The following is a 24,485-nucleotide window of genomic DNA, read 5'->3' as shown; positions in this document are numbered from 1 at the left end:
ACGAGCTGATTGAATTGATCTATCTCTGCAGAGGATGTCCTCTGTAAAGGTTCTGTATTTATAAAGTTATATTCAACAGAGAGAACAAACTCTTAAATCACCCAGCAGTGGGTTGTGAGCTCTTATGCATTTCCTTCTCGATCCTACACATTTCACTATACATTTCCAAACATTAGTTTAACATACACTAAGTATAATTTAACCTCAAAATAAAACGACATTTTACATTCGACAGCAAAGTCCAGGTTAAGAGGTCATCATACAATCCCATTAATGTCACCACACCATTGCTCTCCACTTTCTACTTGATACTGTAGCCATTGTAAAGTGGACATCAGACAGACCTCCAAGGTCCACTCCTATGGGTTCATCGCCAGAATGTGGCTCCAGGTCTTCTCCTTGGCTGCTGATATGCTAGTTACCCACTCCAAAACCCGTGTCAGTAACCTGCTGTCCTCCATCCTGCACACATGTTCCACTCATTGCGTCCTCCATTTCCTAATTGAAATTGTTCTGCCCCGTAAGTGTTCAGTCCATAATATGGGGTTGATAAATTCGTATACCACTTTGTGGGGAACGGTGGTTGTCCTATGGATGGACTCGCCCCCCACCATAGGAATGTGAAGTTCCCACCACTGCCTCAGGGCTGTGAACAGGACGTGAGCACTGCCTCAATGTTCATATGAGCAGGAAATCACTTTGACTTTCTTTATCACATCTGCAATACCTTCTTTCGTCGACTTTGAACTCCCAAGTTGCTTCCGCTATACATTCATGAAATTATGAAGGTTATACGCATGCACCTGCATTCAAGATCCAGAAGGGACAATACATAAAATAGGTAAGTTGCAGAAACCAGATAGTTAAGTTGTTGAGTAATGTGTAGAATTTCTTGAAAGTTCATTATTTATAATTTAATGTAAAGCTATACTTATCGTAGTATGCTTAATGAATGTACTATGATAGCATCGGAACGTTAATCTGGTATGGAATGCATGTTGTGTTGTTTTACTGCCTGAACGAAATTATCACCTACGTTTGCAATTTCACGCACTTCAAGTCTGACTTAGTGGAATATTTTGAGATCGTAACCGTGTGCTTATTACCAAACGTGCCGCATTTTTTTTGTATTATTTTAAAGAATAATAACCGTTTCACTCCCCAAGCAACAACAAAAGCAAACGCAAAGAAAACAAACATTTGACCTAAAAGCGTCAGGATGTCCCCACAGTGAAAACCCACATGGGGTGTTTTCTGTGACCAAGAACGATGAAATAAAACACGAGTGAGATGTAAGCATTATCCTTGGAAATGATCTACGCCTGACGACCATTACGTCTTCGTGAAAGCACGACCAAAGCAATGTTTAATCGTTTCAACATTGCCAATTATTTTCACCCTGAAGAAAATCAGTAGAGGTTAAATTCCGGCAAACGTGTTGTTTTCCAATCTCGGTGTTGTTTTCCCGCACAGACAAGGACAGAGGCAAGAGAATACTTATCATTCTGTTCATCCTTCCCATCCACCTCTCACCCTGCACCCACTGCAATATGCCCTCTGACACCCACCAGATGGCTTGTCTCAATGTGTACCCTAAGCCTGAAGGAGCAAGAGATCATTCGGACAAGTGTCACCCACTTTCTTGTCAGCCTAAGCAGAAGTTATCTACTTGATATTGAAATACACATTGTCTTTTATTTAGCCAGCCAAGAACCCGATGAGATTAATTAACTTGGTCAAGTGGCAAGTTTGCTGACATAAACGCATGCGCTGGTGGATCAAATTTCACCTCAGCAATTCATTATTAGACGCAGGCCCCTTCAGACGCGTAACATTTTAGTGCGCAGACATAACTGTAAAACATTACTTAGCTTGGACTTTTTTTTTTACTAGAACACGATTTATTATTCACCTGGTCGAATTATTAGTATATTCCTTACCTTACGACATGCAATAGCATTGCATTATATATTTTTTCAAATAATATTTAAAACGTCTCAGCCCACCGGTGCAATGCCCTTGCCTTCCATCCTTGTACTCGGTGTTTCTTTCTATTTATACTTCAGGAGCCACCACTGTCATTTCTTGGTCACATTTACACATTATGTTGCCCTGCGACTTTTGCAGTCTCAACATTTGCCTATTTTCCTTTTTGAACAACGGCAACTTACGAGCCGTTGCAATAGATTTCGAAGTTATAGTGAAATTCCTGCCAGCTGTGATATATATATATACCTATGTGAACATATACCTCTGAATGTATCAAACATAACGCCAGAAGCTTGCACTGAGTGCAACTATAGCATGATCAGCTGTTGAAATCACTCTAATGGGACTATTCGTGCGTGTGGCTAAAGCTTTTTGGCTTTGCAAGGTACCATTTTTGCTGCACAATGCCAAATTGGCCAGACATTACATCATCCCTCCAACATGCAATTCATCCATCGTAGAGGTTTTTTTTGGGGGGTTAGATCGTGTAAATGTAAATGTGTCGTTAAACCCACCACCACCCGACACAGCAATTCACACACTTAAATATGAGCAGCGATGCAACACAGATCATTTTCTTGGACAAAACAAAATCGACATATGTTCCGTAAGCTATGCCAAATTTGCTTGACCCTCGAAGTATCCAAAACATTTTTAAAGCATCTAAATCCTGGCGTCAAAGCATTTATCTAGGAGTGCCAAAATGAGCAAATTAACTCATGACACCAACTTTGAAGAAAATAATTTTCAAGGTTAAGCGTGCTTTTGGACATCTTGCTGAACACACCATCTTACTCAGCATGAAGTACAAGCTTCATCACTTATTCCCTAGGGCCACTTTAACGCAGCGCTCACTTTCTGGACCCACAAGGTTACGGTATCTTTGAGAGCAAAATATGTTTCGCTGCGAGCCGTGTTCTTTACGAATGTATCTGCCAAGCAATACTTTCTTGGTATTGGGACCCTGCATGGCAGCCACGAGCAGATGGCTCAAGATTGGTTTGTGGCTGAGAGGAAGATCGTAAAAAATAATAATGAAAAAAGTTCCCATTTTATCTGCAACTGGTGAGGAAGAGTGTGTGCGCGTGTGTGTGTGTGGTAGTATGTGTGGGGAGCGGTATTGTAGCGGTTAGCGCTCACAGCCAGCACCAGCGACGATTATCTGAACTGGTCCTGGGCCTCCCCTCGGTCGATTCAGCCTCAAATTAGTACTTGTTGCGGTGTATAAACATCGCCACTTGGGAGACAAAGGCGGTCGGGCGTGGTGCTGGCCACCGACCCCCTCGTGCACCGTTCCGGCCTTCATAGCCTGTTGCAGGCTCTACAGAGGGATCTTTGTATTTGTTAGTATGTGTAGCGGTGACCCAACAAATAAATTCCCAGTGACATGGGAATCAAACTTGGCGATTTCTGGCCATGTACAAAACTAGTGCTATCAGAAGATATGGATGGCTATGTTGGTTAAGGTGAGAGTTAAAGATGCAGCCCTGCAATTACTTGCTCACGCCACTGCTGGTGCAAGTGCCTCCACGAGAGTGAGCTCTGGTGACCTACCTATTTGTCTTACACTTCCAACCTGGCAAGATGTCTTGTCAAGAGGTTGGGAGTACCCATACGTTACCCGACCACACGCACACTTGCCAAATGAGTAACTGTGGGTCGCACGGTTGGCTACGTACGGCGCATAAGAAGTTAAACATACAATATACACACGTGTGACCATTTATACTCCAGGGTGGACAAAGCCGGGGGGGAGGGGGGGGGTGGGATTTGAGAAACTGGTTCCATTATTTAAACTGCCCTATCGAACCTCTTACAATGTTCGTGTGTTAACCATTACACCATGGCAGCAAACCTTTCCTATGTTGATTCCGTCTAAAATAAGTACTCTCAGCACGACTGGCTCTTTCAATGTGCAAAGCTAAATATGGAATTATTAATAAATAATGACCAGGCATGAAGTCTGTCTAATATATATATGTCCACTGACCTATTGGTGTTTTGGACCAGTGTTTTCCAGACGAGTGTGTTTAAACAGGCAAATTCTGGACTGGTTTTGACCTTCATCATTTCATCAGCAGAGTCAGGCCTGATAAACACACGCTGCTGAGTTGCCAGATCTTGTCGGCATTCACCCATCACAATGGGGTTTTGATCAATGCAAAAACAGCAACAATGTTTAAAACTCACCGTGCACTGCGATGGGAAATCGTAGGTAATGCTAGTATTTTTATTTTCTGACATCTATATAAATCCATACTTTGAACTTATATTTAATTTTGAGTAAATTGGTTCTGACCTGAAAGGGTGAAGTCTGGCAAAGCACTGTATTGCCTTCAGCAGGATCAAATGTAAACATGCAAATGCAGGAGTAAGCACAGAATATTATGAAAAACAAACGAAGCGAGAAGGCTTGATCAAATACATCACTGACACCGTATTTGTGGACATGTGTTTTGGAGTTTAGTGTTTGAATGTGACTTTTAATTTGTATATCTGTCTTGAGACCATACACGAATTATTATTCTGTGCTTGAATCCTCAACTACGAAGTAGATTCGGGTGAACATGAGAAATATATCTAGGATTTTGGAGGGGAATGTTTTTGTCGCATTCTGGCATGGGAACTCAAAACCTGCAGCCAAGAAACAGTTTACCATCTCTCTCTCTATGTGGTATTTACAAAAATAGAGGACATTGGCATACATATATTGGACAGCAAGCAAATTTTACAAAATTATTGTTTTCCAAATTGCAATTATTTTATATAAAAAAATTCCCCCGTTAAATGTGATAAAGGAAAAGATAATGTCTATAAACCGTGTCCCAGAATTATATTGTAAAAGTAAATTGACAAAGAATGAACTAAGCGCAGTAGTATTTTGCTGAATGAACAGGATGATGAGATGAGAATATGAACAACACTTTGAGTGACGTTGAAAAACGTACAGATTTCCATACATATCCTGCCTTCACTGTATAATGTCTTTATTTATATTTCTGTCTTTGCGAAGCTCCTTTCAGTACGTCATAATTTTTCAGTCCAACACGGTATATCTTGATATATCTGGATTTTTTCTATAGTTACGTAAACGAAACCAACTCTTCCACACTTCTCTCAAAATATAAATAAATATATTTCCTCATTTTATTTAATATATCAAAGGGTGGCGCACTGTTCTGTGAACCTAGTAACTCGAGTTTGACTCCTGGTCACGGCTAACATCAGTGGTAATTGGTAACTGAAATCGGTCTTGGGCCCTTCGTCTTCAGCAACCTGCATTGACCAGTGTGGTGAAGTATAGTCAAACACATGGTCATGACCAATATGCATAGGGAAGCTTCCATTCAGCAGTGGGTTAATGAAAGGCTGTAAATTGTATTATTATTTGTTTAAATTCATGTCACGCATTCACTATGCGGCCTGACTGTATATACTGCATACACAGTGTCTGTAGTCTATATACAGTCTATGCACTGGAAAAGTCTGCAGATAACGACACACCGTCATGAGGTTCTTCATAAACAGTATCTCATTAAATTAAGTAGCCCACAGTTCTCGCATTAATGAAAGACAATGTTGTGCTTTATCACGGTGAAATGAATTCACCACTTTCAACAAACAGACAACATACACAATGGTTTTCCCCCAAATAAGTGACTTCCTGCAAACATGAGTGCTGAAGCAGGACTGTTCTTCTGTTTACAAACCTACGTCAGTGGTGGAAATTCCACGTTCATATGGCGGGGGCGAGTCTATCCATAGGGTTGATTTCTGCACAAAGTGGTACTAATTTGATAGACCCCAGAGGGATGGGCTGAGTCAACCCCCAACCAAGATTTAAACTCACAACTTTACAGTTGTAAGCCACTTGCTCTACTGCCGGCTTGATACCGTCTTGTTCATATATATTGAAAGTCTAATTGTTACATATATATGGCAAAATTCTCTCTTTGTCGACATACAAAATATATGATGTAAAAAGCTCCAAAAAGCACTGTCTATCAAGCCTCTCTTGATTTTTCTGCAGCAATTTATATTTGTGTTTCATTGCCATTGCTCACACTGATGTATTTCAGAAAAAAAAAACATGTTTGAGCAGCAAATACGATACGTGTGGATTTGTCGTCAGGCATTGGCCCTTTTGGCAAATGGAAAATAGATTTAGCTATTTTTCTATGCCAAAACATTGATTTCTCGTGGAGTAAATGCTCGAGTTTGGTACATGTGGTAGCCATAACTCACCGAGTATTTGCAGGATTTTTCTGCAGTGTTAGCAGCGGTGCCGAGGATGTCATTGGACAAATTGCAGGGTGCAGTAATAGCCTCTGAAATACGCGACGCATCCCCTTAAGTAGCCTTGCATCTAATCATGTTATTAGACTATTAAAATAATAACTGTAATGTTAAAATAAAACCGAATGATAATCGGCTAAATGTCACTTTACAATGGTTGCTGTCTGTGTCCGGTTGCACCTAGGCATATGTTGTATTAGCTTGGGAAATATAACGGGATCATACATTTCTAGTACGGTGCATTGACAAATTCTGTACGGAGACACGCTGCGATGATATTGTACACATGTGTATATGTGCACTGCTGGATAAGGCCCCCCCCGCCCCCTGCTGTGTGGTTCGTGGGGGTTATTGTTTGGCCATATCTCCACAAACGTATCAGTGATGTGTGGTGAAGTTACGCAGTGTAGATGATGGAGAATAGAAGTACAGTTTGAAATATATTTTCCTGCACTGCCCTTCACTGCGTGCAATGTAGCTGCGCAGCCACCGATGATGACCTGGTGGTCCCTCCATCCAAGAACTATCCATGCTGAAGACTGCTTAGCTTCTGAGATATGACTATATGGGGATGCATTGTACGCAATTTGATCATAGGCATAGTGATCTTAAACACGATTAGAGTCAATGCAAAGAACAGAGCTATGTGTTGTCTACCTTTCTCTACGCTTTAGGTTTTTTATTATGTGGTTAATTATTTTAATTTCTGAACGTGTATATAGAATGACCACACCTCCAATAGATATTATTCATTAGGATATATATACAACATATACATATACCTAATTTTCAAATACATATACATGCAGGAAATGAAATTTCACGTGTTTGTTGTGAAATGGGCATGAGTGCTTTTTCCTTACGCGTGAAGTGTTGTTGATGGTTAGCGCTGTAAGATTTGTAGATTCGGCATTAATAGCTAAGCTCATGAAAAAAGAAATCACTCATGACTCCCTCACCTGCTCAATCTGCCCCTCCTACAAATATTAAGTGAGCAAATCTCTCATCCAATACCCCGCCGTTTGCATCAAGTGGCGACGCGAACACCTCCTGCCCCCCTTCTCTTCACTATCCCTTGCTCTTTCAGGCTAGCTGTCATTCTTGTCTTCATACCCACAGGCCTTCCCTTTCCTCTCCACCACTCATCAGAGCTTCTCATCCCAATTTCTTCTGCTTCTCCACTCACCGCCCCCCTCATCCCTCCCATACACCAGATCACTGCCTCCCACAAAACTGTCCCTTCATACGACCTCCTACGCACCGTCCTTTCCCTGCCACCTCTGCTTAATATTGTGAATGAGAGACACTTTGTTCGTCCTCGTAAATGTAGCTTTACCCATGGGAGGGAGTCCATTTGACCCCGTGACATCGTCTGCTCATTATGTGGGGAGCACATTTATTATGGATTCTTGTGTAGCAATACAGCATTTTATTTAGATCGGTGATGTATATCTTGACGTATTGTCTTATATACAGACTTCCCTCTATTGCAGAAGTAGGGTTCAATCAAAATCATGGGAACAAACAACCCTGAGTCTTGATAAATAGATTGTTTTTGTGCTACGCTCGTTCTCGCATGATGGGTGCACGTTGCCCCTGTTACTTTACCACATTTGGTTTTGTTCAACAAGTAATTTGCTTTTATAATACTCTGGCCAATGTATGATATTTCACTTGTTTAAATATTGCAAGAATGTATTCAACAAATATGAATACCAAAGCAGAACGATAATTGTTGCTACAGTAAGATATGCATATACTGCACTCGCAAATAATTGCACGCAGAATATTAATGACTTGATTTACACTTGCAGAATTAATTAAAATTCATATTAATTTCACATGTTGGGGCAATTGTGCCATTTTCCGATACACAGTCATTTTTTACTCTCAGGGCTTAATTTCACATGGAATCTTTTCCGAGCCCCCCCCCCCCTCAACCCCCCACCCCTCCAGACAGCTTCAGCTGAAATTAAGCCCTGGTTACATGCAATGGAACACTGAAGAAAATGTGGCTGCAGGACACACTTAAAAAAAACATACAAGCCTGAGGCTGATGCTTTTGTTTTACATCCCATTCAGCATTTCTAGAAATAGCAAGAAATACTGCACCATTACTACCACACATACAACTGAGTAATCGCTTTTCACGCTTCTGTGCTTGCAATTCATTAGTTTCTTGCACACACACTACAACTGCCATGCTTTGCTTACTGCATAACAATGCATTACAGAGGAACTGTCAGAACACGCAATAACTTTTGACTACGAAGCATGACACAAAGAATACGTTGACAATTTACCTTAATTATTTTCTGCCAATTCTTAAAAAAAAACGTGCATGTTTGTCTATAAACATTTTTTTTTAGACCTTTCCAGGACTTATTTTCAGTAAGACAGCAAAATATTATTATCGCAGTTATAAACCTTGTGTTTTTGGTTAATTTTATTCTTGGTAAATTCTAGAATTATAATTTTGGACAGATCTTTACCAGCTAACAATTAGCATACTACAGTTAAATAAACATGCCTTTTAAAATGTGCGACATTGCTACAACCATCTTCACGATTAACAAAAGGTTGCATATGTCAATTTATGTGTCAGTATAAGCAAACAATAGTCACCAACGGAAAGTATCATGAGATATTAATCACAGAAAATAGTTGTATAGTTTCAATACGAACTAGTATTTCACGTACACAAATGGTGAAATCTGAAACTTTGAGCATACTTTCCACAAATTATTGTATTTTCTTGTACATTAATTAGTTTTTTAATGCGTAATTCTTACCACAATCGTTGCTTTGGGGTATGCTAAAACCGTACAGGTATGGTCTTAATACTCTTGTTTAGTGTGAACTCATTGAAATTAAAATTGGAAATAATAGCTGTGTTTCTGCGGCATAACCTTGGGAGTTTGTTGAGAGTATGTCAGTCAAAAAATATTGCGCTGAATTAAATTTCCAGCCTTCAGCGTATGGACTGATGTTCAATCTGGCTGGGCCGAGTTGTGTGATGGCCCCAGCCATCAATAAGGCAACACGGAGGGGTTAGATGCACCATTTTTTTCATGAAAACGAACTGATTTGGTTGGGTGGAAATAATTCACATGCTTAATGAAATGCGCTGCTCCATTTTTTTCTGAAACCAACATGAAGTTCAATCTAAAGAGAAATGCCGAAATGTATACAGCAGGGTACAGTGAGCTACCGCTCTTTATGTTTTCTCATTGTTTATTGATGAAGACCTGTCGCTTACAAAAATCAGCAATGACTCCAGAATCCGGCATGCTTTATGGGACTCCCCATATTGTCCCTAGCCTATTGATCACCACTCTTTTTTCGTTCAAATAATTTCCTTCAATCCATAACACAACTGGACCGTCATATTTTAATCTCGTGTTTTATTTCACCTCTCTATTTTTAGCAGGTGGGAAAAAAAACACGAATTCATCTCAATGTGATTTAATAGTTGCCAATTTTAGACGTAACCAAATTTTAGGCCAATCCATATAAATGTGCGGTCGCGGCGTTGACATGTATAACTTGGCAGCACGTAATTCATGTCAGCGTGTAAAACCAGGTCTCTATTATTCCACTAACACAATTTGTGACCGTTCTACACGCAGGTAATGTCACACACGTACACCTGAGCATGTTTCAAACCCAGATTAGCTTGCTAATTTGCAGCATTACATTCCTGACGGGGTGTGTAGAAACCTAACAGCTTATGGTAATCATGGAACGTCTGGAATAGAAATGTTTCACTTTGCACTGTTCACACTTCATTAACAGTTTTAGTCGGCGTGATTCGTAAAGATATTATAAATATTTCCCCATCCAAAAAGAATTGATCTTTTTAACCAGTTCCATTTTCTTCATGTTATTAAGTACAAACTGCTCAATTGAAAAGATTTTAGTTTTTTCATGAGTAATATATTTTCTTAATCAGTATAATTGGTTCATAGTTAATAACATTTCACATTAAGTCTCCAAATATCACGTCATAATCCAAATTTTAAACTAGTGTTTCAAATTGGAACATTCACGGTTAACGAATATACAAGAAAATCAGGGATGAGTTTGAGATTAAAACATTTTGGAATTAATATTTTCTATTTTTTTCTCGTGATTTTCACGTCATTAATGTTAAATTTTGATTTAAAGCTTTCGTGACTGCAGTAATTCATATTCTTAGCTCTTTCGGTAAAGTCACGTTGAAGGGAAACAATAAAATAATATATGTTTTATATATATTTTATTATTTTGTTTCCCTTCAACGTGACTTCACCGAAAGAGCTAAGAATATGTCATTTATGTTATTAGGAATTAATGTATTGTCACGTTCACACACGTCACATCACTCGACACCACGTGACACCAGTTTGGTGGAAAGACAGCAGAAGTGATGTCATGTTAGTAATGTCACTTCCCTTTGCGGAGAGGTTTGGAACACATTTTTTGGGAGGGATTATCTGACATTTTGTATATAGGCTTGATTTTGGGATTTTAAAAAAATAGATTAACCCTCATACAGACATATTTGAAGTGTTATACCCAAAGGCCCTGAAGATAAAGTGGGCACTCCCACCTCTTCCAAGACATCTGGCCAGCGTAGAAGAGTAGGCCAACTTCCCTCGAGCTCTCTCTAGTGGAGACCATTCTGCCAGCACAGCGGCATGAGCAAGCAATGTCAGAGCTGCAGCTTTACCTACCTTTAGGACCTACCTTCTCTCAGACGACAAACCCAAGCAGCGGGCTCCCGATAACTAATGTACCAAGTTAGTGTACCACTAATCATTTTAACTTAAGCTCCAACTTGAAGTTTGTCTATGACCCATCAGCATGAGAAATCACTGAAGTGACAAAAACACATTTGGGAAGAAAAAACAAATTACTCAAAATATTGTATGGAAAATGTACTATAATTTATAATTCACTGCATGTTACAATGAATAATGTATCATTTAATGGCAATATTTAAACGAGGTGATATTTTATGTTCTTGATTACAGTATATATATTTTTCACGCAACAACAGTACAAGTTTTAAAAAGCAAGTCAGTGATAAATAAATACTTTAACAATTTTAAATATAGTTTTGTTAAACTATGGGTGATTTGTATTTTTTAAAAACAATAAATAATTATATACCGTTTCATTTTAGCATGATTGTCATACGACAATAACTAAGTAGAATTAAATATGCCGACAAAACATTGTGGATACAATAAAGTATATTTGTTAAGTTGCAATGATTTGTCATGGTACAGTATTGTAATATCATATTCATAATGAGATGATATTTCATTGACAAAATATTTCCTTGGCAAAAATAATCACACCATCCTTTTGCAGTCCAAACACTTCACGCAATAAACACAAATTCACAAGAGGTTTTGCATTTACATCAGTTGCATGTCCAGGGATTGTGAAGTAAGGTGGTGGGTGGGAGGAGCAATGGGGAGGGTAAGTGGCACGTATGGCAGGGACGTGACGTTTCAGTGGCATTACTGGGCAAATGTGGGGAACATTTAAGCATGCTGCCAAACAATGGCACCTCTGTGTAAATCCGTCAGGGGGGTTCAAAGTTTGCTTCCTTCCTTGTTTTCTGAGCTGTCTCTCCAGTTCGGTCTCAGCAGGTAACCCATGGCAACCCGTGGCAGCACACTTGTAAACAGGCTAAAAAATAGGTGTCATGTCTCACTTTCGTATGCGACATGTTCGTGACAATGTTATACGCATATAAAATTAACCATTATCTCTGTTAAAGTCTAGCAGTCATGCTTGATAGGCACTACTTCATCTTCAAGGTGCTGTGCGATGAAAATATTCATACGGTATGCGTGCCATTAATTGGCCAACTTTGTTACCGTTGTTTTTGCTCACTTTTTTTGGCAAGAAAATAAATCCTGTTTAAACCATTCTGCAATGCACCTATTATTACAAGCAGGTATCAATGGCCTATTCCGAGTGATGAAAGAGAAGACTAACATATTGTAATAAGTATTTTGTTTGTCCATGAACAACGTACTGAATGTTTCTTTCCACGCTCATGATCAACTGCCATTGTACCGTTATAAAATGTTCCGTACAGCACTACCATATGCACACATTTGGGCGGTGTTCAGTGGAAGCCGTTTTCCTTCCTCTGTCTGTCCCAAAACACAGTAGGTCAAAAAAAAATGCTGGTTCATTGGAGCCCTCCCTGTGCTTTTACGAGTGTCCACGGCAGTGCGAGAAAAAGAGCACTGTCAGAGGAACCAGAAGCAGCCCTTTTTCTCCCTCTTGCCCAGTGGCCTGAGGGCCTTCTGCTGAACAGGGCTCGGTGGGGACTCCGGTGCCTTGACCTCAGGACTGGGCGGTGGCGGTGGCTGAGCGTCGACCACCTCATCCTGGGGGGTGGTACCAGGGCACGGTGTTTCCTTCGGCTTCAGTTGCCGGTGGATCTTGTCCTCCTGCTGTTTAAAGTCGTGTTCGACGCTGTTGAGACAAAAGCGTTGGTGAGATAGCCATTTGGCGCGTGGAACCGAACGATGGGTTTCGAGACAATATCGCTTTTAACAGGACCCAACTTACGTCCGTAAGCAACCGTAACGTAATGTGTGCAGAATGAACACATTAAACACACCATGGAGTGCTGTTGCCACAATATCATTTGTTAACATGGCAGTGATGGTTTCACAGGCCTGGCTTTGCTGATGAAACACGGAAGCTTGTAACCGGTATAGGTTTTAACACGTAGGCTTTTGCAATCAACGTTACGATTCATAAATGTTGCGAGATTGCTCTCCAACACACCGGTGCTGGTGAAGCATTCATAAATTGACACGTTTATTCAGGTGGCTACTTTATTAATCAGCTGTGTTGGGTGGAGGAGGGTTTATGACACACCTTTTATTTACACGGTCTGACCCACATTTTACAGACAAACAAACGCTGCTAAATAATATCGATGGACAAACAAATATTTTTTTTAATGAGGAGACACGAGTGTGAGTTTTACAAATTCAGTAAAGTAGTAAGCATTGCATACTATGGGCAGATGACCATAACCGCTTTAAGTAACTTGTACAATTATTATTTAGAGGCAATTTGAGGTCAAATGGGTTAATTGCTGTCTGTTTACACACAGGCATAGAGCACAGGGCTAATTTACGAGTGGAGCTGTGAGTGTGCCTGCCACCCTCAACTCTGCCACCTCCCTCTTTCACACTATATCCTATGTTGCCAATTATCACCGCATATACAGCACAGAAGAGCATGTCACACATTTGCACCATTTCAAATCAAATGGGATTCACGAGACCTTCTGTTGCAAGGTGTTATATATAGTTTTGTTAATTTTCATTGTTATTACTCGTAGACAGAGTAAGGTTTGTGACAAGATATGAACATACCTGGCATGATTATACCACCCACCCATTATGTTTTCAATCAATGTTATAGGGCAGGGCTTATGTGGCAAATTCTCATGGAGTATGTTTGTTTTTCATAATTGATAACATCATCCATCACCCATGATTATATGTAATTGTCGTTGAACATAGTATCGATACAAGCAACACATCCTTAGAAAATGCTTCTGAGCATGTAAACCAATGCCAACTTCTGATACAAGCACACTACTTTGGATATAAGCACACTGGCCTCCCTCACAAGGGGTGTTGCTTGTATCCAGCTTCTACTTCGTGGGGAGTGGTGGGGCAGTGGTTAGTGCACTGCACTGTGAAGCTGGCGACCTAACTTAATTCCTTGCCACGGCTCACATCTGATATCTGATAACTGGGCCCCTTTTCTCACCAACCCACATTGACCAGTGTGGTGAAGTATGGTCAAACAACCCCCATGATCAACATGGCTATGAGGTCTTCATCCAGCAGTGGCTTGACAAAGGGTTGTACATGTATATATTTATTTACTTTTGAAAATTGATTCAACAATAATTAGCAACGGCTGCATCTTTTTCACATTTCAAGTGTGTTTTTTTTTAATGGAAAATGGTTCTCGATTAAAAATGTATATGTACAAAAATATTAATGGACCTCAAAAGGAACACGTTTCTCATGAGGAATTTTTATAGACGTTATCAAAATACATATCATTCTTTTGAGACTGGGCAAGTTCAATGTAATATCCTAGCATCGTTTAATTGAATCAGAATAATGTAAAATAAAAATAGAAATCCATACGAGAGGTTTTTTTTTTGGGCTAGATCGTGTAAATATAGAAATGTGTCATTAAAACCCGCCACTACCCGACACAGCCAACCAGTAAGTGTTGTCACATAAACAGAACGTGGCCAATTCGTCACTAGTACAGCACACCTGTGTGTTGGAGAGCCAGGCCACAACATTTACAATCTGAGTACGACGTGTGGCCAGTAATTACAACTAACTTCATCAGGCGACAGCTAGATTTGTGAAGTCTTAACTGTTTCGTTCCTTAAAAAGAGGCGTAGATGTGGTAACCACGCTTTCTTTTCATTCACATAAAGTCAGAAAGTAACAACGTGAGTCAAAATGAACATGTATTTATACTAAAGTAATACAAAAATGACTACAAAATATTTAGACACCAAGGCGCACTACCACAGTCGGGACTGGCCACAGCGGACCGAGTTCTCTGTGGGGAGGAACAACGTCAAGTGGGAGCCACTGGTGGACCCCCGGAAGGTGCCGATGCCACCACTGCACATCAAATTGGGCCTTATGAAAGATTTTGTCAGAGCCGTAGATAAGGAGTCGGCATCCTTCAAGTGCCTTCAAGACTTTTTCCCTAAGCTGAGGCAAAAGTCAAAGTCGGTGTCTTCGTCGGACCACAGATAAAGAAGATCCTGGAGTGCAATGAATTCCCCAAGAAGCTCACTAGTAAGGAGAAAGCAGCTTGGGACAGCTTTGTCGCAGTGGTTTGTGGCTTTCTGGGAAATCACAAGGTCGAAAACTATGTGGAGCTGGTTGAGACTCTGGTGAAGAACTATGGCACAATGGGCTGTAGGATGTCCTTCAAAGTCCATATCCTTGATGCTCATCTTGATAAATTCAAGGAGAACATGGGAGTGTACTCGGAGGAGCAAGGCGAGTGCTTCCACCAGGATATACTAGACTTTGAATGCCGCTACCAAGGACAGTATAACGATAACATGATGGGAGACTACATTTGGGGGCTGATTCGTGAAAGTTATTTACGGTATTATCGTAAATCTCTAAAAACGACTTACTTCTAAATCTTTTGTCATAATTTTTGTATTACTTTAGTACAAATAAATGTAAATTTTTATTCATGTTTTTTCTGATTTTATGTAAACGAAAAGACACAAATTCGCCCGTTTTCTCATTGAAAATAGGTAAATTTCAAAATATCACTGTCCTGGTCACAAAAGCAAAGTTTGTGGGGAATAAAAGCCATTTTCTATACTTTTTGGCATAATAAATTACGAAATATCACTTACTACCGAGGAACAAAAATTTCGTTACAATTTCAATTTACATCAATTTTTTTTCGTGATGCCTCTACATGAACGTGCGTAAAATTGCCCACTTGAAAAAGTTCGAAATAAATATTTGCCTAAACATACCTATGCACAAATACCATCACCACCAAAGCCTTCGCCACCATAAACAAAAGCTTTCGTCAAATTTTGATTTAAAGCTTTCGTGACTGCAGTGATTCATATTCTTGGTTCTTTCGGTAAAGTCACGTTGAAGGGAAACAATAAAATAATAATATATATTTTGAAGAAAAACAATAAAATAATAATAAATATATTTAATCGCTTCCCTTCAACGTGACTTTACCGAAAGAACTGAGAATATAAAAAGCTTCCGTCATTTTGTTCTTAAAGGGGTAAGTTAATTCCTTTCAGATCGGCCAGTCGGCGAGTACATATCTTGCATCGTCATCTGCTGTACCACCATCTGTTTGGATGGGTTTATCCATTTCCAATAAATTGCCACCGAGAACATGTTTACGGAGCCATGGTGTTGCAAGGTATTTAGTTTCCCATGCTAGCTTTTAGTTTAATGCATTTATATTGTTATGAATTTATTTTTTTAACTATACTTTTAAATGGATAATTTTCTTTTTCCAATAACGAGTTATCGTGTAACTCAATTATTTTCATGTTAAATTAAGGCACACAACATGCTGATGTGCATCAGTTTCTTAAATAAGAACCAGGCAATCTTGATTTGAAGCTTTTGTGACTGCAGGAATCTATACTCTTTGGTTCTTTTGGTAAAGTCACGTAGGTAGAAATAAAATAAAATTATATTTTAATGTTTATAAATAAAATAAAACTATATATTTTTTTTTTCTAACTACATGACTTTACCGAAAGAACCAAAGAGTAAGAACCAGTCGTTATGAATGCTGCATTAATCACTGTTGACCAATCAATAAGCAGCATGGAGATTCACATTAATAATGACAAAGTTCATATTCTTGGTTCTTTCGGTAAAGTCACGTAGAAGGGAAACAATAAAATAATAAAAGTATAAAACAATCAAATTCTCACGACATTTCGACTGCAACACAAGCAAGCATTAGGTGTGAAAACCACAGCAAAACATTTTCTTGCTGTGGTTTTCACACCTGATGATGATTGCTTGTGTTGCAGTCGAAACGTCGTGATAATTTTATTGTTTATATTTTTTATTATTTTATTGTTTCCCTTCTATGTGACTTTGCCGAAAGAACCAAGAATATGAATCCCTGCAGTCACGAAAGCTTTAAATAAAAAATGGCAAAGTTGTTTATATATATAGAATATTGATGTAGATGCATTTGTTAACTTAATTATTTCATGTTATTTTGGTTAAAATAGAATTCCAAAGTATGGATGAATAAGGCATCAAAATGAACATTTCTGTAAAAATATTCAGCATGAAATATTTACTCATGTCTGCTCATAAATACAGATTTTAATAATTTCACTTAACATTTCTTGTCCGTGCATTTGTTAATTAAAATTTTAAAATTCCCATTTCTGCTCTATTTTTTATTAACCTGTTTTTGTGTTGGATGGTTTTATATTTTCAAAACTAGAACATGTTATTTATTTTACCAGATAAGGCCCACTGAGCTATCTAGCTCTTTTTCAGAGATGACCTGGCCACAAATGATAGCTCAGAGAAGTGGCATATCATGTGGAAATTTAAGGCAGCCAAATACTCTAAGCGCGTATTTCTAAATGTGGTGGGAAAAACCGGAGGACCTGGAGACAATCCACGCAACCACAGGAAGAACGTGCTCACTCCAAATATGCAGGCGTCAGGGTCGTGATTGAACCCACGACCTCCTGGATTCCGGGCTAGGTAGTTAACATATTGCCACCGTCGCACCTTTATATGATATGGTTCAATGTAACGAATGTGCATTGAGAAGCTTCTCGGCCCAAAGCAACACTTCAAATGTTAACGACTGTATTCTCAGTGTTAGTGGAAGAACAAGATAACTGCATAGCTTTTCATTGGTTCAAAACAATAATGTCATGGTTGTTATATAGATAAACCAGTTTGGTACTTGTATATACAGACTTGAAAGGGTACTTTAATAGTGCCACATGAGCGATGATTATTATTTCCAATAAGATCTATACTTCATTTTATCTTTAAGTGGTTCAAATAACATGATTATTATGAATCAAGGAGAAAGCCTGCCATTAGATGACCTCATAACCAAAGCGTATTGTAAATTATTATGGTGTACAATTTTTGTACGTACATTTTTGTTGCATGAATCATTGCGAATCAAATGTTGAGTGACCTTTGGTGTGTATATCCGAGCAGATTGTTATAACTCTCATCATACTAGCCACAAGTTGGAGATGCGCCTCAATTTTCGAAACCTCACAATCGGGCAGAAAATAAGGTAGTTCAAAAAGTGGTGAAAAATCAATTTTGTCGCATCCAGTTCGGGTCAAAGTCAACGGTGCGACGGTCCTGCAATGGTTTTCTGAAGCCACTGCTGGCAGAAAGGCCTCCGCAAGAGGGAGCTAAAGAGAACCCCATTCAGATTGAATTCGACCTGCTTTTCCATGCTGGCTGGGCACCTTTCGATGAGTATTCTTGGGATCTTTCGGTAAAGTCACGTAGATAGAAAAAATAAAAGTAAATAAAATAAAATATTACGACGTTCCTCCTGATGGCGATCGCTTGTGTTGTGATCTACTTGATTTTACCGAAAGATCCAAAGAATATGAATTCCTGCAGTCACGAAAGTTTTAAGTCAAAGTGTACCTTTTGATGAGTTTCATGGCATATATTTGACCCAATTTAACATGCCGTTTTGTAGAAAGGCACACCTTATGGCAAAATAAAAAAGTAATAAAATAAGCGACGCATTGCTTAACACATCAGTGCTGGCATGCGTCATGATCACTTCACAAAGTGATGTGGACTGTAATGGTCTCGTGAGTTTTCTGTAGTCCTGTGACTTCCTAATGAATCCTGAACAGCACCACATATAAGAAGGCAGAGCCCAAAGGAATGGCATGCCTCGTTTAATTTGCCTTTTAACATTGGTATTGATTCATTGCATTTTGCATATGTTTGCTAGTTAACCTGAGCTGAAACATTTTCACTTTTGCTCTGAGTAAAAACATGTTTACATACACAGCTGTAGTAAGCTTCTGGAACAGAGGTATATTAAATATATCACTTGTTAATAGCTCTAAAAGCTTAGCACAATGTTTTTTTACATTTTCTTAAATATTGAAGAAAGATTTGAATATCTTTTATAACATCACTTGTTAATAGCTCAAAAAGCTTAGTACAAGAATATTTGTACAATTTTCATAAATATTCAAGAAAGATGTGAATATCTTATATGAACTATTCATTTTTCGATTTAAAGCTTTCGTGACTGCAATGATTCATCTTCTTTGGTTCTTTCGGTAAAGTCACGTAGAATGAGAATAAAATAATAAATTGATAATTATTGTGTTATTTTATTTTATCAATTTATTATTTTATTCTCATTCTACGTGACTTTACCGAAAGAACCAAAGAAGATGAACTATTCATGGCAATGTTATTTTACGGTGCACCCAAGTTATAATGTTTGAACAGAATGACATGATTTAAACTGTTCAGAAAAAAAATAAGTGGACTTGGGCAGAATACGTCCCTGCAGTGGACAATGGACAACAGTGAAAATAATCACGGACAGGCAGCTGAGGAACAGAATGCATCCAAGGGTTCCGTCCACCAAGGAGACAGAATAATGAAATATTTTTTATGTGCGGGTCATTATTACATCGCGGGATCATGAGAGGTTCATAGTTCATAGTTCCATTTATTTGGTATAGCCCTGTGAGCCATTTGGCTCGTGAATCGGGTGCAACCGCAACAAACAAAGAACAAAAACATGAACAAGAAAACATCTTAAAGTGATTATGTGACTGTGCAAACAGAAAATCCAGGAAAAAAACATCAAAATATTCCTGAAATAGCACCGTACACCAACGCTGTGTGCAAAAATCCCAGTGGGATGCAAGTCAAACAACAACAACCACAAGACAACTAAGATAAAGGCCATCAGTCTAACTCCGTACTACAATAAACAAAAACATGGCAAAACAAAAAAGTTTTCGAAATCACCAAAATAAAAGCTATGAATGCAATGTAACAGTGATCATAGGGACTGTGACCGAATTTTTAACAATAAACTACATACATACTAGAGCAGTGGTTCTTAACCTGGGTTCGATCGAACCCCAGGGGTTCGGTGAGTCGATCTCAGGGGTTCGGCAGAGCCCCCGCCACGGAGGTCCGGACACACTTGAATTATTGTGTAAATTTGTGATGACACACACGGCCCGCTTGGCCATCACTGGCTGCAGATGATCATGCTACACTGCTTGGCCAATCAGCGCTGCGGGGAATTTAGTGCGTACTCAGTAGTCAACGTGTGACTGTTGTTGTCGTACGTCATGTGATTTATTTAATATTTTATCCATACTAACTATGTCGGGCAAAAGAAGAAAGTGGTCGGACGAATATGTACAACATGGATTCTCATGTATCACGGAACGTGATGGGAGTGAGCGTCCTATCTGCATGATTTGCAACGCCAAGTTGAGCAACTCTAGTCTTGCACCGGCAAAACTAAAGGAACACTTCTTGAAGCTGCATGGAGACGGGGAATACAAGAACACAACACTTGCTGAATTCAGGGTGAAGAGAGCCAGATTCGATGAAAGGGCCACTCTGCCTGCTCTTGGATTTGTACCTGTTAACAAACCGATCCTGACAGCATCGTACGAAGTTGCTTACCTGATCGCAAAGCAGGGCAAGCCACACACCATTGGTGAAACACTTGTGAAACCAGCTGCATTAAAGATGGCGAATCTGATACTCGGAACAGCGGCCGAAGGTAAATTATCCCAAATTCCCCTTTCAAATGACACCGTCAGTGACAGAATAGAAGACATGAGTAAAGACATCTTGGCTCAAGTAGTCGCGGATCTGATTTCAAGCCCGGCAAAATTCAGCCTTCAACTCGACGAAACCACAGACGTTTCTGATCTAAGCCAGCTTGCTGTTTTTGTACGCTATGTGAAAGACGACATGATAAAAGAAGAGTTTTTATTTTGTAAGCCTCTTACAACAACAACGAAGGCAGCCGATGTGAAGAAGCTTGTGGATGACTTCTTCAGAGACAACAATCTTTCATGGGATATGGTTTCTGCAGTTTGTACGGACGGAGCTCCAGTCATGCTGGGAAGAAAGTCTGGTTTTGGTGCGCTAGTAAAGGCCGATGCACCACACATCATTGTGACGCATTGTATTCTGCACAGGCATGCGTTGGCAACAAAAACCTTACCTCCAAAAATGGCAGAAGTATTAAAAACTGTGGTGGAATGTGTGAACTATGTGCGAAAAAGTGCTCTGAGGCACCGCATCTTCAGTGAGCTGTGTAAAGAAATGGGCTCTGAATTTGAGGTACTTCTGCTCCATTCTAATATTCGGTGGTTATCCCGGGGACAGGTGCTGAATCGTGTTTTTGCCATGCGTGTGGAATTAGCCCTGTTTTTGCAAGAGCACCAACACTGCCATGCAGATTGCTTCAAAAATCCTGAGTTCATTCTCATTTTAGCGTACATGGCTGATATATTCGCAGCTCTCAATCATCTCAATCAGCAGATGCAGGGTGGTGGAGTCAATATCATGGAAGCGGAAGAACACCTGAAGGCTTTTCAAAAAAAGCTACCGTTATGGAAACGACGAACAGAGAACAATAACTTCGCAAACTTCCCGCTTCTGGACGACTGTGCAAGTAAGATCGAAGATGTGTCTGGAATCAGAGATATTTCTGTATCCACGGAACTGAAGCAAACAATTGCCACGCACTTAGATGAGCTTGCAAAGTCTCTCGACGGATATTTCCCTACAAGAGAGTCATATCCAGCATGGGTGAGACAGCCGTTCACGTTTGCTGTTGAAACAGCAGATGTCAATGATGAATTCCTCGACGAAATCATTGAAATTCAGCAGAGCCAGGTTCAACAGCAACTCTTCAGAACAACAACGCTCTCAACGTTTTGGTGTCGACAAATGAACAAGTATCCAGTTATTGCTAAGAAAGCCCTGGATTTTTTTATACCATTTGTTACAACATATCTTTGTGAGCAATCCTTTTCGAGGATGCTGGACATAAAAACGAAGAAAAGGAACAGACTTTGCTGTGAAAATGACATGAGAGTGGCACTTGCCAAGGTGAAGCCACGCATATCTGAACTGATCTCTCAAAGGCAACAGCAGAAGTCACATTGATTTCCAGGTATGTAATTTGTTGTGAGTTTATGCATTGTGTTGGTTTTATTCTTTGAACAAGGTAATGTTCATGCACGGCTCATTTTGTGTACCAGTAAAAAACATATCTATGTCTTGAATTTGAAAAAAATCACATTTTATTTTTCACTAAAGAGGGGTTCGGTGAATGCGCATATGAAACTGGTGGGGTTCGGTACCTCCAACAAGGTTAAGAACCACTGTATTAGAGCCATATTTTAGGCCACTGAATAGCAGTGGCAGCTAGGGGTGTACAACTCCTCTCGAGCAGTTTTGAGTGAAGATCTCATAGGTAGTGATTCAAGTTGCAGTTTATTGGCAATAGCATTCCAGACCCAGGGGGCATCAATAGCAAAAACCCTTCCTCCGGTTCTTGTACGGCAATAGGGAATGTGAAGCTGGTAAATGAGCGAAGACCTGAGGTCAAATTTGTTCTTTGATACAGAGAGGAGATCCAGTAGGTAGTCTGCGGATTTTTTTGTAAGTACATCGTGAATAAATAAGATCTGGTGCACAAGCCGTCGAACATTAAGAGATGTTAAGTTTGACCCAATGTAGAGATTACAGTGGTGAGTCCTATATGGGCAGTTCAATGCAAATCTTAAGGCCGAGTGATAGATGGAATCAAGCTTCTTCAGTACAGTACTTGGGGCTGATTTATACACGATGTCACAGTAGTCAAGTAGAGGCAGTATGTTAGCTTTTATCAATTCCAAACGGAACATTGGGGGGAAGCAATGCTTGTGTCGATAAAGAAAACCTATTTTTATTTTTGTCTTTTTACCAATATAATCACTGTGATCTTCAAAATTCAGTTTTGAATCCAGGATCACCCCAAGATACTTATAGATCTTGACTTGCTCTATTTGATAATTATTTAAGGAATGTAATTGGGGAAAAATAACTTCCTGCTTTAGTCCCGGTGAGAAGCATAGCACCTTGGTTTTGGAGGTATTCAGGACTAATTTAAGAGCAACTAGCTGATGTTGTAGTTTGTTGAAATCACCCTGGAGCTTAGCAATCACGTCATCCGGAGAGTGGCCAGCAGTAATCAGTATCGTGTCATCTGCAAAAAGATTTACCCTGGAATGATCCAGGTCAGTGCCCAAGTCATTGACATAAAGAAAGAACAAGAGGGGGCCGAGGATGGAACCCTGTGGAACCCCTTTTGTTATCTTAACACTGTTTGACCTCCAACCATCTGTGAATACAGTTTGGGTGCGAGAAAAGAGGTAATTTTTTAACCATTGTACTGTGTTTTCGGAAAAACCGAGGCAACTTAGTTTACTAAGCAGGGTGTTGTGGTCTACTGTATCAAAAGCTTTGGACAGGTCAAGAAAAAGACAGGCACAGTACTGCTTATTATCAAGGCTACTGTAAATTTTATTCAGAGAGTCTAATGCAGCAGATGTGGTGCTGTATTTTTTTCGGAACCCAGATTGTTTTAGATGTAGTAGATTGTTGGTGGACAGGAAACTGCTAATTTGGTAGTTCAATAATTTTTCAAAAATTTTCATCAATGGGGACAAAATTGAGATAGGTCGGTAGTTATTGGGATCATCTTTAGGGCCCCCTTTGTGAAGTGGATGGACATGGAATGTTTCCATTCTAGAGGAACTGATGCTTCTTTGATGGACAGGTTGAAAATATGGGCTATAGGTTTGTATATTAGGTGACCAACAGTTAGTAGAGCAAAGACGGGAAAACTATCTTTGAGGTAGGACAGTTGTTTCAGAACATTACTTTCGTGGATTGGCTGGAAACTAAATTCGTTTAATGTTTGGACAGGGGTGTAGGAATTTGCATGAGCAGAGGTGACTCCCAATACATTATCAAAAAGATTACCAGCTTCAGAAAAATGAAGGTTACAATTGTCAACTATTTTTTTGGGATCTGAAAAATATTCCCCATTTCGGTTAAGCTCAACTGGAAGATTGTTTTGGATGCCTTTTCGATACATTTGATTGTTTTCCAAAAAAAATCCTGGCATTTCCATGTGATTCCAGGAGAGTGGAGGAAAAGTAGGCATTTTTTGCATGCCGTATTTTTTTGACGCATCTATTCCTTAAAATCCTGTATTCTAGCCAGTCATTTACCAAATTACTTTTCTGAGCACATGCCCAAGCCTTGTCCCTAGTTTTCATGAGCTTTGTAATCAAAAGATCATACCATGGTGGGCGGTTGCCTTTAGTTTTAAATCTAACCAACGGAGCATGTTTGTTAAGAATTTGGAGAGGTGGCAGCAGCTTGCGGAGGAAGCCACTCAGCAGTCGATAGACCATGGCTACTGCTGACGATGATGAACAAAAAATAGATTTCATGCTGTTAACAATGAAAAACACTTGGTATGTTTTGGCTGTGTGCAAGCCTAATTAGATTCTAGAGTGATAGGTCGATATTTAATTA

At 39.5% G+C, this 24,485-nt stretch overlaps 2 protein-coding genes across 7 annotated transcripts in view; one reads left to right on the top strand and one right to left on the bottom strand.

The window, feature by feature from the left end:
* The window catches only part of LOC116941304 (dedicator of cytokinesis protein 1-like), a 227,278-nt gene that overhangs the window by 69,210 nt on the left and 133,583 nt on the right, over nt 1-24,485 (top strand). The gene's annotated exons all lie outside the window — the stretch shown is intronic.
* The window catches only part of LOC116941306 (uncharacterized), a 32,355-nt gene continuing 19,061 nt past the window's right edge, over nt 11,192-24,485 (bottom strand). For all 5 annotated transcript variants that reach the window (XM_076066331.1, XM_076066330.1, XM_076066332.1 and 2 more), the window contains one exon: nt 11,192-12,768. In XM_076066331.1, the coding sequence (XP_075922446.1) occupies nt 12,540-12,768 (229 nt within the window). In that variant the 3' untranslated portion in view covers nt 11,192-12,539. The remainder of the gene's footprint in view (nt 12,769-24,485) is intronic.

The sequence above is a fragment of the Petromyzon marinus genome, chromosome 11 (genome assembly GCF_048934315.1).
Source record: "Petromyzon marinus isolate PM22_M1 ecotype Great Lakes invasive population chromosome 11, UKy_Petmar_22M1.pri1.0, whole genome shotgun sequence".
NCBI lineage: Eukaryota > Metazoa > Chordata > Hyperoartia > Petromyzontiformes > Petromyzontidae > Petromyzon > Petromyzon marinus.
Note: the sequence above shows the minus strand (reverse complement) of the source record. Positions and strands in the feature narration are given on the sequence as shown.